The 13,688-nt window shown below is 49.9% G+C and overlaps 2 protein-coding genes across 2 annotated transcripts in view; one reads left to right on the top strand and one right to left on the bottom strand.

Annotated features, from left to right (window-relative positions):
• Window positions 1–13,688, top strand: part of DYNC2I1 (dynein 2 intermediate chain 1) — an 850,736-nt gene that overhangs the window by 66,976 nt on the left and 770,072 nt on the right.
• Window positions 1–13,688, bottom strand: part of PTPRN2 (protein tyrosine phosphatase receptor type N2) — a 1,007,974-nt gene that overhangs the window by 593,462 nt on the left and 400,824 nt on the right. The window contains exon 6 of the mRNA XM_050785710.1: window positions 9,428–9,788. Within this exon, the coding sequence (XP_050641667.1) occupies window positions 9,428–9,788 (361 nt within the window). The remainder of the gene's footprint in view (window positions 1–9,427; window positions 9,789–13,688) is intronic.

The raw sequence follows: 13,688 nt of genomic DNA, 5'->3' as shown, positions 1-13,688 counted from the left end.
TTTAATTGCTGGAGTCCAAAACTTGGGTATTTGCAGAGGATTCAGGTAAATTTAGTAGGAGCTCATTATTGCATTCTCTCCTTATCTGGGCTTCCACAGGGAGAAACTGACATAATCATAGGCCAGCCTGCTGTCTGTTTTCACTGGAAACAATACAAATGTAGTAAAATGTATGCTCCTTCCAATTTGATGGTGTAACAGCATCACCGCTTAGTGGCGTGCATCTCTCCCTCACTAAAGAAAAGTGCCCACACTGCAGCCTGGGAAGAAGCTTCTTCTGCACTGTCACACTCACAGGGCTCTGCATTCACCCAGTCTAATGCTTTCTCTATTGAATGCAATAGTGAGGCAAAGAAGAAAAAAATGTATCAAATTAGCTCTGGCATTAATGACGTGACTTCAGTGGGGTGTGGGGATTGGCAGTCAAATGGCTTTCTAAAGAATGCTTCCTTTAGGTTCACGTTAGTGTGAGTTTGCACACTCAGAATGTGAACTAACAGATGACAGGTAACGCAGCCCGCCATGGACTGGATGGCAGGTAAGACCAGAAGAGAAAACGTTTCACAGATGTTTCAGGGGTGGGACTTCGGAGCTGCCCACATTTGCTAAATGAGCTAGGCTGACATCTATAGAAATGCTCTCTTAATGGGAACAGTTATCTTGAAAAGTTCTAGAAATGCCGGTGGAGAGCGCAGGTGAACACACAGCTACAGTCAGATGCTCGGCAAGATCAGACCCGAAGCGAACCAACTGCTGCGCAGAATATCCCGGGGCCTTGAGCCCCCAGTTCCAGCCTGTGACACACTCGCCTGCAGGAAGGGGAAAGGCTCCCCCAGCGCCTTCCCTGCACCTGCTCTGTGCCCTCAGAGGGGAAACGTCACCATGTAATCAGTGGCCTCCATTAACCAACAGCGTTCAGGTTGGAACTGGGGAGATTTGGAAAAGCGACAGGAAGGATGACATCATACGTGGAGGATGCTTACACAGCAGAGAGCACCCCTGTTCCATGTGGCTCTGGAAGGCCTGCCCATTAGAGCCATGGCGGAAGGTGGTGGGAGGAAAACCTCAGGGGGGCAGTGTCAGTGAAGTGCCTTTAGGTGCCCTAACAAGTCCCAGTCAGACAGAGGCAAATTTCAGCCCAATTCTGAAAGTAAAAATCCTTCCAGCAGATGCAGCTGCAGCTGGCTCACAGCAGCACGGGCCTGGCAGGAAAGCAGTGACCTCATAGGCGTTTAAGCAGAGTCCGTAAGGGCATCAGCCGAACACCGTGGAACACCACTTCTCACATGGGGCAGAGTTGATGACTCTCTCGCTTCTCCCAAATCTGAAGGCAGTGACTCTGCACTGATGCAGAAACGGGGGAGCTGCCTCCCGCCGGAAGAAGACATGAGCTGGGCGGGCCTGAGCAGTGCAGGTCCGGGGCTGCCAGCCACACACGGGTCCGGGGCTGCCAGCCACACACGGGTCCGGGGCTGCCAGCCACACACGGCCGCTGCCACCCCGCACTGGGTGCATCCGCGTCAGGGCTGCTGAGCAGTGGGTGTGTCCTCAAGGGGCAGTGAGAGGATCCCTACTTTGGCTATATAAGCCACAGCGTGACCCCTCCCCCACCAGCACCCCTGGGAGAGACTGCGCTGCTGCTGCCTCTATGGTGTGCTGATGCGCAGGAAGAAAAGCCTCAGGCAGTGCACACGGAGCACGGGACTGTTTCGCTGGGATGAGAGGCGCTTTGATAACATAGGTGCCTTCTCCTCCTGCTTTGGAGGGTGCTCGTGAACTGCAGCCAGGGGCATGGATCTGAGATTAAGAATTTATCAGTGGCTTCCTCCTGGAGCAGCCTGTGAGAGGCGCCTCTGTGTGCCAGTGATTAGGTGGCCAATTCTCTTCTAATTTTTTTTTTAAGCCAAGAGGCATGCTTGGGTTTAGAATACCGAGCGGCACTGGCCTGCATTCAAATATGAATGAATTTCTTAAAAATGAAAAGGCAGCAGGTGCTTCCTTTCAAGTGAAAATGACCCCAAAAATGTGGGCATATTTTCTCCAGAGTGACGGAAGCATTGGCCTCGTGTTTTCTGTATTATCATCTACTGCTGTCACCGTGAAAAGTCAAAGCTTTGGTTCAGTGCCCTCCTGAGACTGGGCTGCGGGGCACACGCCCTTCTTGGTGAGGGTTTTCAGTCTGGGATTCCCACCACCAACACGACAGGGAAGTGGGCACCATACCAGCCAACGCAGGACCTCAGGCTCACGGGAGGCTCGAAGGAGAAGAGGACCAGAACACACTTATCTTGGATGAGGGGAGAGGACCGGGAGCCTGTGTGATTGGCCAGGACTTCGCAAGTGCTTTCCGAATGAATGAGTGAACTCGAGAGAATCAGGAGCCCAAGTGATTGGCTGGGACTTCACAAGAGCTTTCTGAATGAATGAGTGAACTCGGGAGAATCAGGAGCCCGAGTGATTGGCTGGGACTTCACAAGAGCTTTCTGAATGAATGAGTGAACTCAGGCATAACCATGCGAAGCTTGCATGGCTGGAGAGTTGCATGGCCGGCGACAGAAACAAGTTCTTCCAGCTTCCACGTGAGTTTCCCAGTCACTTCCCAAATGAACGCCACGGGCCCCACCTTAGAACAGCGGCTGGCTGGGTGGAGACCCGTAATTACCTTGGCCATACAAGTGAGAGTATAATAAGACGCCTGAATAGAAGAAATACCAGGTTTGTTGGGAAGAGGCTGCAATGTGAAATTCAGAACCAAAAGTCAGCCGTCATGATGTGAATTAGGGTCTTGTAATTCCCATTCAGGCTCTGGAGGGCGCAGAACCAAGATGATGAAAGAAAGCATTCTAACAGGTTGGTTACCGGTGTTGTTTCCTGTTCAGTGTGGCTGGTGTTTGATCAGTGAGCAAGGATTACAACAGTGGACACCCCACACATTATTTGTTATTGGTTCATTTAGAAAACGGTGTCTGATGCATGTCCCAAAGTGATTTTCAAAATGCTTTCACTGTCATCAGAGTCTTGAGCTGAAAGAATGGCATTACACAAGTACTGTATCTACTTGAAAAAAAAATTACAGGACTGATGAAAGAAAGCAGAAGTAAAGAAATGGAGAAACAGTGTATAAATATTGCATGCTCATGGCTAGCAAGACACAGGTTTGGATCATAATCTCAAAAGAAACCGTCCCAATTGCCATAATCCCAAATAGTGAAATCCCCAAATCTCTGAATATCAAAATCTCTAAACAGAGTCTAAACCTCAAAAGTCTAATGTTGCTAATGTTTAAAATCCCTAAATGATAATCACAGAAGAGCTGCAACCTGCTGGGTGGAGCTGTTACCTTGTTATTGTCTTTATTTGGAAATTAAGCATAATTTAAGGAGTTGTGTGCTAAGTTGATAAGGAGTTGAAACTGTGGACTTAGTTTTAAGTGTCAACTTGACTGGGTTAAGGAACACCTAGAAATCCAGTAAAGCTTCATTTTGGGTGTTTCTGGGAGGTGTCTCCAGGGAGATAGGGTGGAGTCTGAGTGGGCTGGGGGAAGGTCTGCCTCAGTGTTGGTGGGCAGGCACCATCCAAACAGCTGGGGCCCAGAGAGAACAAACACGGAGGGTGAATTAGGCTCCCTCTGAGCACTGGGGCAGACTTTCCTTCCGCTGCCCTGGACATCAGAGCACCAGGTTTGCCAGCCTTCAGACTCCAGGACTCACACCAGCCGTCCCTGGGTCCTCAGACTGAGAGTTACACCATCAGCTTCCCTGGTTCTCATCGTAAAAACACTGCAACTTCCTCAACAAATGAAGAATGTCCTTTTCGTACATCTTCATTTGTGAAAGATACAATTTCTTGAGATCTCAGCTCTTCGACTGTTTATGCAGTGGTGACCCATCAGGGTTTTTGACTGATCTCGTCAAAAGACTTAGGCTGTTCATCAGGGTATTTCAGACGCCTGCAGTCATACAGCTGGGTGCACACAATTACCAAGCAGAGTGTCGCTTTTATACATCTCCCTTCCTGACCTACGTCTTCACGAACACGGTTCATCTGCTCATAACCGCTATGCCCACGCAACTGTCGTCAAGATATCTAAGGGCTCGTGCCTGCAAAAATACGAATGTTATTATCGCTTATTTTATTGTGCAAAATGGCCTATGAAGTGTTTTGTCATGATTTTATATGTTTTGCAAATAAATTCCCTTTTAAAAATGTAAATAAATGTCTTTTAAACAATTTTTTCCAGAATTACATTTTTGGGATTTTGATATTTTGAGACTGTGATTTTCGGGCTTTTAGGGACCTTAGGGATTTTGATATTTCAGGATCTTAACATTCAGAATTATGGCATTCAGGACTGTATCTTTCAGGATTACGACTGGCTCCCAAAGACTCAATATTGTCAGCATGTCAGTCCTCCAACTTGATCTATGCATTTAATGAAATCGCAGTCAAAATCCCAGCAAGTCATTTTTTGGATACAAGCAAATTTATTCTAAAGTTTACATGGAGAGGCGAGTGACCCAGAACAGCCAACACAATACTGAAGAAGAACAAAGGTGGAGGACAACACCACCCATCGTTAGGACGCACTACACCTGTCGTTAAGACTCACTACACCCATCATTATGACTCCCTCCAACTCCACAGGAATCCAGGCAGGGTGGGGCTGGTGACACAGACAAACAGATCAATGAAGCAGAACAGAGAGCACAGACATGGGTCCACAGACATGAGGTCAGCTGAGCTTTGAAAAGAAGCAAAGTTGATGCTATGGAGAAAGGATCGCCTCTTAACAAATGGTGCTGGACAACTGGACGTACACACGCACAGAAACAATTCCAGATGCAGACCTTACACCCTTCACAACTAACTCAGAATGGATCACAGAACTCATTACAAAATGAAAAACCATAAAACTCCTTAAAGGTAAGAGAGGAGAAACTCTAGATGACCTTGGGTTTGGTGATGACTTTTTAAAATCCAACACCAAAGGCAAAATCCATGAATAAAATAATTGGTAAGTCGGACTTCATTAAAATAAAAACTAATGCTCTGCAAAAGACGCTCTCAAGAGAATGAAAAGACAAGCCACAGACTGGGAGAAAACGTTTACAGAAGATGTATCTGATATCTGATAAAGGACCAATATCTAACATACTCAAGAACTTTACAAACTGAACAATAAGGAAACAAACAGCCTAACTAAAACATGGCCCAGACACCACCACAGACACCTCACCAAAGAAGACACACAGAGGAAAACAAGCATGTGGAGATGCTCTGCTTCCTCCATCATCAGGGAAATGTGAATGCAAATGACAACGAGACACCACCACACACCTCTCAGAACGGCCAGAACCCAGAACACCGACAACACCCAGTGCAGGCGAGGATGTGGAGCAACAGCAGCTCGTTCACTGCTGGTGACACGCAGAACGCAGAATGCCACAGCCACTGGGGAAGACAGTTTGGTGGCTGCCTCCAAAACCAAACGTTCTCTTACTATGTGATCCAGTGATTACACTCCTTGGTACTTACCAGTAGAAGCTGAAGACTTACACCCATACAAAAACCTGCATGAGGGTGCTGATGGCAGCTTTATGAATAATCGCCAAAACATGGAAGCAACTAAGCTGTTCCTCAGTAGGAGAATAAATTGTGGCCCATCTATACAATGGGATGTTATGGATTATAATGTAATAATACAGTATTATTCAGCACTAAAGAGAAATGAGCCATGAAAAGACGGGGGAATCTTGAAGGCATGTGACTGTGAAAAGGCCACATATTGTACGGTTCCAACCCCAGAACATTCAGGAAAAGGCAAACTATGGAGACAGCAACGAGGTCCATGACTGTCAGGTGTCAAGCGGGGAAACTGGAGATGCTGAACTGGATGAGCCCCAAATTCCTTCACCGGCCACTGCACGTCACCTGCTGTCCTCCCCGTCACCCCACCTTAGATAGGCCTTCGATTGAACCTGCTTTAAAGCTCTTTGGAAGCAGACCAGATGTGAATTATGAATAAGTGATGGAAGAGGGTCTCTTTTTAAAGCTTTTACCAGGTGAACTTTTGTCGCATGTGTGCGGCCTGCGGCCTCGTTGACTGACTGCTTCTTTGGGAGCAGGTACGCATGGGCCTTCCCTCTCACTCTCTGAAGACTGAACAGCCAGGGTCTCATGGTGGACCCGACCGTGCGGCAGGAGGGTGACCCTGCTCTCTGACCTGTAAAGAAGTTTTCTGCTCCCTGGCATCATCGCAGGGTCCTCCCTTCCTGCTTGGGTGCAGTTGCTCTTTGTGTTGAGAATGTCTAACTAGCTAGGGCCTCTCATCTTGAGACATCATTCCATGTCTGGATTTGCTTTCGAATCATCCCAGGGCAGAGCAGGGGGCTGTAGTGGGTGCAGAGGAGTATCAGGAAAGCCTGAGAGTCACCATTTGTGGCAGACAGGTGATGCCTGTATGGGGTTCTCAATATTCTCTGTTTCATAGGAGATGCCTGTATGGGGTTCTCAATATTCTCTGTGTATTTCATAGGTGATGCCTGTATGGGGTTCTCAATATTCTCTGTTTCATAGGAGATGCCTGTACAGGGTTCTCAATATTCTCTGTGTATTTCATAGGTGATGCCTGTATGGGGTTCTCAATTTTCTCTGCATATTTCATATTTGCCGTTTTACATGATGCTTTTGTAAAGCACACAGTGCGATTAGGAAGACAGTGATCACCAATCAGAAGAGCACCAGCATTGCAGGGTAGCTCAGGAAGAATGCCAGGCACATTGTGTAAATCGGAGGGATCACGGGAGAGTGGAGGGAGCACGTTCAGGACGCTGTTTCCGAAGATCCATACCCTGGGGTGTGGGAGGAAGGAGAAGGTGCCAAGGCAGAGAGGCGAAGCTCCCTGGATGCATAGGAAATGCGCGCAGAGCAGGAGCGCGCGTTGGAAGGGCGCATGGAGCCGCAGCACGCCCTATTCTCTCTGCGACCTCACCCACACCGGGCTCTCCAGCTGGGTTTCCGTCCCTTTGATGGGGGTGAGGATGTTTACTGCTTTCTGTTCCCAGTAATGAGGACAGAGGTGAATGGGGTTTTTTAAGTTGTGGGAGATGGGATAGGATAGAGACAAGGGACGTTAGAGAAGCAAGAGGACGACCCAACGTGACCCCACTAGAAGGAGCACAGAGGCGGAAGAATGCAGGTGGAGGGGCAGCCAGCACCGGGGAGGGCCACGGAAGGCTGAGACGAGAAGCTGAAGGTGATCTCAGCCGTGTGGCCAAGGGCTGAGGCCACACTGAGCTGGAGGAGAACGGGAAGCTCGGCAGCTACACGGGACCCAAGGTCACAAGTGAAGACCCCCTGATAGCGTCCAGTACCCACGAGGGCACAGGAGGCGGTGAAGACCCCCTTGGTGTCTAATACCCACGAGGGCACAGGAGGCAGTGAAGACCCCCTTGGTGTCTAATACCCACGAGGGCACAGGAGGCAGTGAAGACCCCCTGATAGCGTCCAGTACCCACGAAAGCGCAGGAGGCAGTGAAGACCCTCGATGGTGTCTAGTACACAGAGAGCACAGGAGGGAGGACCATCAAGAAAAGGGGTTTCTTGGAATAGAGCATGACTTAGAACAGAGGAGACGTGGCCCCAAAGGGAGAGGTGCTGGAGGGAAAGTGGCCACTCCAGGCGGGCAGCTCCCGTGGCAAACAGCACCATGAATGCTCCAGCAGCGCTCACTCAAGTGCGGCATTGGCCTCCTCCGCCGTCCTTCTCCTCCAAGACAGGAACAAGGAGAAAGCACTGGTAATGGTCACACGTCCTTCCCTCTAATTGCAACTTCACATTCCTTCTATTTAAAATCTGCCATAACGGCTGCACGAACAAAGAAAGAGCGAGGGCAGGAGAGCCTCCGGCTGCAGACGGCAGAGAAGCTGACGCTCGCTCTCAGGTTCCCATTCAGCCTTCACTTAGGGAGCATGGAGCGCTCACATAACACGACGCTCAGGCAATGTTTGTGAAAACCGTTATCTACTTGATTTTAGTGTTTGTTACCTCCAAAGGGGAAGTCATATTTTATCACAATCCAGTGCAGGATGGTCTTGGGAAAAAGGTGTTGGGAAATAAATGGGTCAGAACCTTCTCCATATCACAGAGCCACAGGAACCCGCAAACGCCCTTCTCCCCGGGCCCGCCCTGACGTGGGTTAACTCAGGTAGCGACACCGGAAGCCATGCTCTTGGCACAGCGGTCATCTCGAGGCCAACACTGTTCACCCAGCCCATGGTGAGCAGCACGAAATCCAGATGGGGCTTCGGAAGACGCGGCAAACTGCCATAAATATGGGCCAGGACCACATGCTGGGCCACAGGAGGGGTGAGTTCAGCGACAAAGGACACTGGACTTAACGTATTCAATTTTCCATAACAGGACGACAAAAGCTGTGGGCCAGACCCATCCTGCAAGCCATGTTTCCCGCCCCATCCATCAGCTTCAGCAGTAAAATTGTGAAATCGTAAAATCTGGGGAAGGGATGAACGAGAAGTGAGAAGGGAACACACACTGTCCCCCAAACCCTCAGGAGCAACTCCCCCTCCCACCAGCTGCTGCCTTCATCGTCCCTAGACCCTCAGGATCATCTCCTCCTCCCCCCGGCCGCCGTGTTCACTGTCCTCACACCCTCAGGATCACCCCCTCCTCCCGCCGGCCGCCGCGTTCACTGTCCTCACACCCTGAGGATCACACCCGTTCAGGATCACCCCCACCCCCCCCCCCGCCGGCCGCCGCGTTCACTGTCCTCACACCCTCAGGCCACGTTCATCCCCCAGGATCACCCCTCCTCCCCCCCCGCCGCCGCGTTCTCTGTCCTCACACCCTCAGGATCACCCCCTCCTCCCCCCCCCCGGTTCCGTCCTCACACCCTCCGCGTTCACTGTCCTCACACCCTCAGGATCACCTCCTCCTCCCCCCCGGCCGCCGCGTTCACTGTCCTCACACCCTCAGGATCACCCCCTCCTCCCCCCGGCCGCCGCGTTCACTGTCCTCACACCCTCAGGATCACCTCCTCCTCCCCCCGGCCGCCGCGTTCACTGTCCTCACACCCTCAGGATCACCTTGCCCTCCCACCGGCTGCTGTGTTCACTGTCCTCACACCCTCAGCAGCGCCTTCTCTGTCCCACCCTCAGGATCACCTCCTGCCTCTCGCCGACCACTGCATTCCCAGGTCTTGAAATGACCACATACTCCTTCCCAGCACAGAGAGGGTATGAGGGCAGAAGGGACCCTTCCCCACATCGTGCCCCACTCCTGCTGCACGTCCTCAGGGGGAGTGCGGTGTGCAGACCCCACATGTGGGGAGAATGTAGTGAGTCTGTCACTAGGAGGGGCCGGACAGAGGACAGTCAGCAAACAAGAAACACCAAGCAGGCTGGCTCACCTTCCCCTGTGCTGGGGGGGTCTTCAGGATCTCCCAGAGGTGAAGGCCACTTCTGGGGGACGGCTGGCGACAACAAGGGCCTGGGCATTCTGGACGGGGCGCGCAGAAGGTACTGCGGCTCCAGGCTGCCCTTCCCAGGGGGAGCTGGGGGCCTCTGGGCAGCATAGGCACCGAGGGCTGCCATCAGATGGTGTCTCTCCACACTGCTGTCCACCTTAGGGCTGAGCTCGTCTGGCTGGAGCTGGCTGAGGGTCTGCGGCAGGAGGTCCTCGGGGAGCTGGGCCTGGGGCCCGGGAGGGTAGGTCAGCACAGACGTGTGGGCCACATAGGTCAGGATGCTCTTGGAGAAGCGGTCGTCACCCTGGAGGGGCAGGAGAGCAAAACAGAGCAAGAGTCGCATTTCCATCGTTAGCCGGGGGCACCAAGATGCCCTTCAGTCTCAGTTTTCAAGGTCCTAAACAGCCCTGGGGGTACCAAGATGCCCTTTGGTCTCAGGTTTCAAGGTCCTACACAGCCCTGGACATCTCTGAAATGTAAAGCCAAAATAGGACTCTCATTTTCACTCTGACCAACTCAGGTCCCTATTTCATATTTGTTCCTGCGTTATTTTTAATGACAGCTTCATGGAGATAATTCACTCACATCAGCAGTTTTTAGTGTATTCACAGAGTTGTGAAACATCACTACTAAGTCCAGAACATCCACATCACCTGAAAAGCGACTTTGCAGCGTCCCCATTCCTCCCTCCCACCCCGACACTGCTCATTCGCTTTCGGTCTCTACGGATGAGTCTCTTCTGGACGTTTCGTGTAAATGGAATCACACCACGTGTGGCATCTGTGCCTGGCTTGTTTTCCTCAGCGTAATGTCCTCAGGTGCACCCATACCGATGCCGGGGCACGGGCCCGGATGTCCTTCCTCTTTGAGGCGAGTACTATCCCACTGCATGTATATCCCACATTTTAAAAATTCATCAATCAGTTCATGGATATTTGCTTTTTTGTACCTTTTGGCTATTTTGAATAATGCTGCTCTGAGTATTCGTTTATGAGTCTTTGTATAAATGTGTTTTCAATTCTCTTGGGTTTATTTGAGGATGTTACGTGGTAACTCGACATTTAACTGATAGAGGAACTCCCAAGCTGTTTTCCAGCACAGCAGCACCACGAAAAAGCTCACCAGTAATGGATGCAGATCCCAGTTCCTCTGCATCCTTGCCAACACTTTCTACTGTCCTTCTGTTTTTATTATGGTCATCCTAGCGGTTGGAAAGCAATACCGCGCTGTGTCATTTGCATAATGTGCTAAGCCGAGTATGTCCTGCACCTGGAGCCTCCAACTCAGCTTTAACTAATGGTCCTTTGCACGGCAGCTCGGGGTTACTGCTTTCACAGCAACGAGAGGAGCCGCTCCCAGGCACGTTCGTGAGGCTCGGCAGCGCCTCCCTGGTGGCTAATGATGCTGCCTCTTGGCATGCCCTTATTGACCACTCCTACCTCTTCTCTGAAGAAACGTCTGTTCATATTTTATGCCTGCACTGGTCTTTAACCCTGAAAAGCTGCTCCCCAATACCTGAATCTCTCTTTCAGCAACCCTCAGCAGAGGCCTCAAGTGCCTTGTCTGGAGGCCTTCATTCCAACTTCTTTACTGATGACTTGAAACATGTTTGCCACCTGCTCTTGTAACTGCAATGTTCTGCAGCAGGGAAGATGCCAGCGTGTCTTGTTCGATAATTACCTATCACATCATTTACTAATCAATGCCCTGGCTAACAGTCTTTCATTAGATTTCTGTCTATATTTTCTCCTCACTCATTTAGTAAAACTCCCCAAGAGGACATGTCCTCATCACACTTTGTGTCACTAGACAAACCAAGGCCCAGCTATCCTCACCTCTAGGGCAGCTGTAAAAATGTGAAAAGTTCCCATATTCTACCTCGGACTTAGGCTTCATCAAAATGTCATGGACAAGCTGAGTATGAATAATTTCCAGCTTAGAGACTTTCGAGTCCTGGACACACACGCTGAGCTCCGTGGGGGCATGCATGGGTGTGTGGACAACACAGTTTAAACCCCATCCATTCATATTTTCTACTTGCACCTCCTTGGGGCACATGATCAATGTCGTGTCAGTGCAGGTGGACACCTCAGCATCTAGCTACGGGTGTGCAGCCATCGCTGGCAGTAAGGTAAGGGGATCTGACTCCTGAGTCTGGCTATTTCTGAAAATATTTGGGTTCATTCTCTGGGTTAGATTTTTCAATAGCAACCTGGGAGTTGGGAAATGGGTTGATACAGGTTGGGTTTTTTTGTTTGTTTTTTTTATGGTGTGTTTTTTTTTGTTTGTTTTTTGAGACAGAGTCTCCCTCTTTCACCCAGGCTGGAGTGAAGTGGTGCAATCTCAGCTCACTGCAACCTCTGCCTCCTGAGTTCATGCAATTCTCATATGCCTCTGCCTCCCAAGTAGCTGGGACCACAGGAACACAACACTATACCTGGCTATTTTTGCGTGTGTGTATGTTTTAGTGGAAATGGGGTTTCACCATGTTAGCCAGGCTGGTCTCGAACTCTTAGCCTCAAGTGATCCACCTGCCTCAGCCTCCCAAAGTGCTGGGATTACAGGCATGAGCCACCGTGCCCGGCCAGTTTGAATCAGGTTCTAATTTCAGTTCTCATATATGAACTTGGGTAAATCACTTGACCCCTAGAGACTCAATTTTCTTCTGTCAAAAAAGGAAATCGGACATTATCTCTAAGATTTTTTTTTTCTTTTGAGATGGAGTCTCTCACTGTTGCCCGGGCTGGAGTGCAGGGGCACATCTCAGCCACGGCAACCTCCACCTCCGGGGTTCAAACGGTTCTCCTGCTTCAGCCGCCCGAGTAGCTGGGATTATAGGCGTGTGGCACTGTGCCCAGCTAATTTTTGTATTTTTAGTAGAGATGCGGTTTTGCCATGTTGGCCAGACTGGTCTCGAACTCCTGACCTCAAGTGAGGGGCCTGCCTCAGCCTCCCAAAGTGCTGGGATTACAGTCATGAGCCACTGCACCCAGCCATTATCTCTAAGATATTTTAATTATTATTTCTAAAGTGATGGGACTTTAGTTATCATCCAAATTGTTTAATTTTGTCCAAGGACTACCTGAAATCAACTATTCTTCCCTTAAGAAAGAGAATATGTGAGCGAGCAAGAGCGTGAGAAAGAGCGAGAGCGAGCGAGTGAGAGACAGTGAATGCCACCACAACAAACAGCCCCTCCAGCAATTTCCCACAAATTGGGTGTAAGTGTCAATCTCCAGCTCAGCCTGCACTCCCTCTTGCACAGGCTGTCTCTGAACACCTGGTCAGCCACCGTGCTGGGGGCTGGGGATCTGTGTCCAAACCCCTTGTTATGTGCCTGCAAGCGGCTCTCCCCTCATTGCTATGAATGCAGTCACCTGGAGCTTCCACTCAAAGGGCCTTTAATTAAAGTTGAGTTGGAGGCTCCAGGTGCAGGACTGACTAGGTTCAGTGCATTACACAATCACAGCAGAGTGTTATCTGTGCAGTAGACTTGGATAAACAATCTATTTTTGGTTTCTGTTCTGAATCAAATTAAGGTGAAGAGGAAAAAGAATATTTCAGTAGTTAGCACAAACAACAGGGCCTGTAGAAATAATAGCAAACATCGGTTTTCGCAAGCCACTCCGGCGACTCAATAGATGATTGCAGACGCTGCGGTGTTCCTCACCAAGGTAGTGACCATCCCATAACCAAGACGACCTGAGAGTTGGGAACATGGGCAGTGAAGAAAAGTATTCTCCTGCTGACTGGCTGTTTTGTGGTTTGAGGTCCCCAAGGAAAGGGAACTGGCTCTGGAGCTGCCTGGGTTTAAACTACCACCAATGCTACGACCTTAGTGCTTCAGCACTTTATTTAGGTCATCTGTAAAACAAGGATAATAATAATAGTATCTGGCACAGGAGGGTTAATGGCTATGACTACTACTATTATTACTATTATTTACTTTACCTTATTATACCTTCATTGTTTGTTATTTTGTTTGTTTTTTTGAGATGGAGTCTCACTCTGTCGCCCATGCTGGAGTGCAATGACGCGATCTCAGCTCACTGCAACCTCTACCTCCTGGTTTCAAGTGATTCTCCTGCCTCATCCTCCTGAGCAGCTGGGATTAAGGCACACATCACCACGCCCAGCTAATTTTTTTGCATTTTTAGTAGAGACGGGGTTTTACCATGTTGGTCAAGCTGGTCTCTAACTCCTG

The sequence above is a fragment of the Macaca thibetana genome, chromosome 3 (assembly GCF_024542745.1).
Source record: "Macaca thibetana thibetana isolate TM-01 chromosome 3, ASM2454274v1, whole genome shotgun sequence".
In the NCBI taxonomy this organism is placed as follows: domain Eukaryota; kingdom Metazoa; phylum Chordata; class Mammalia; order Primates; family Cercopithecidae; genus Macaca; species Macaca thibetana.
Note: the sequence above shows the minus strand (reverse complement) of the source record. Positions and strands in the feature narration are given on the sequence as shown.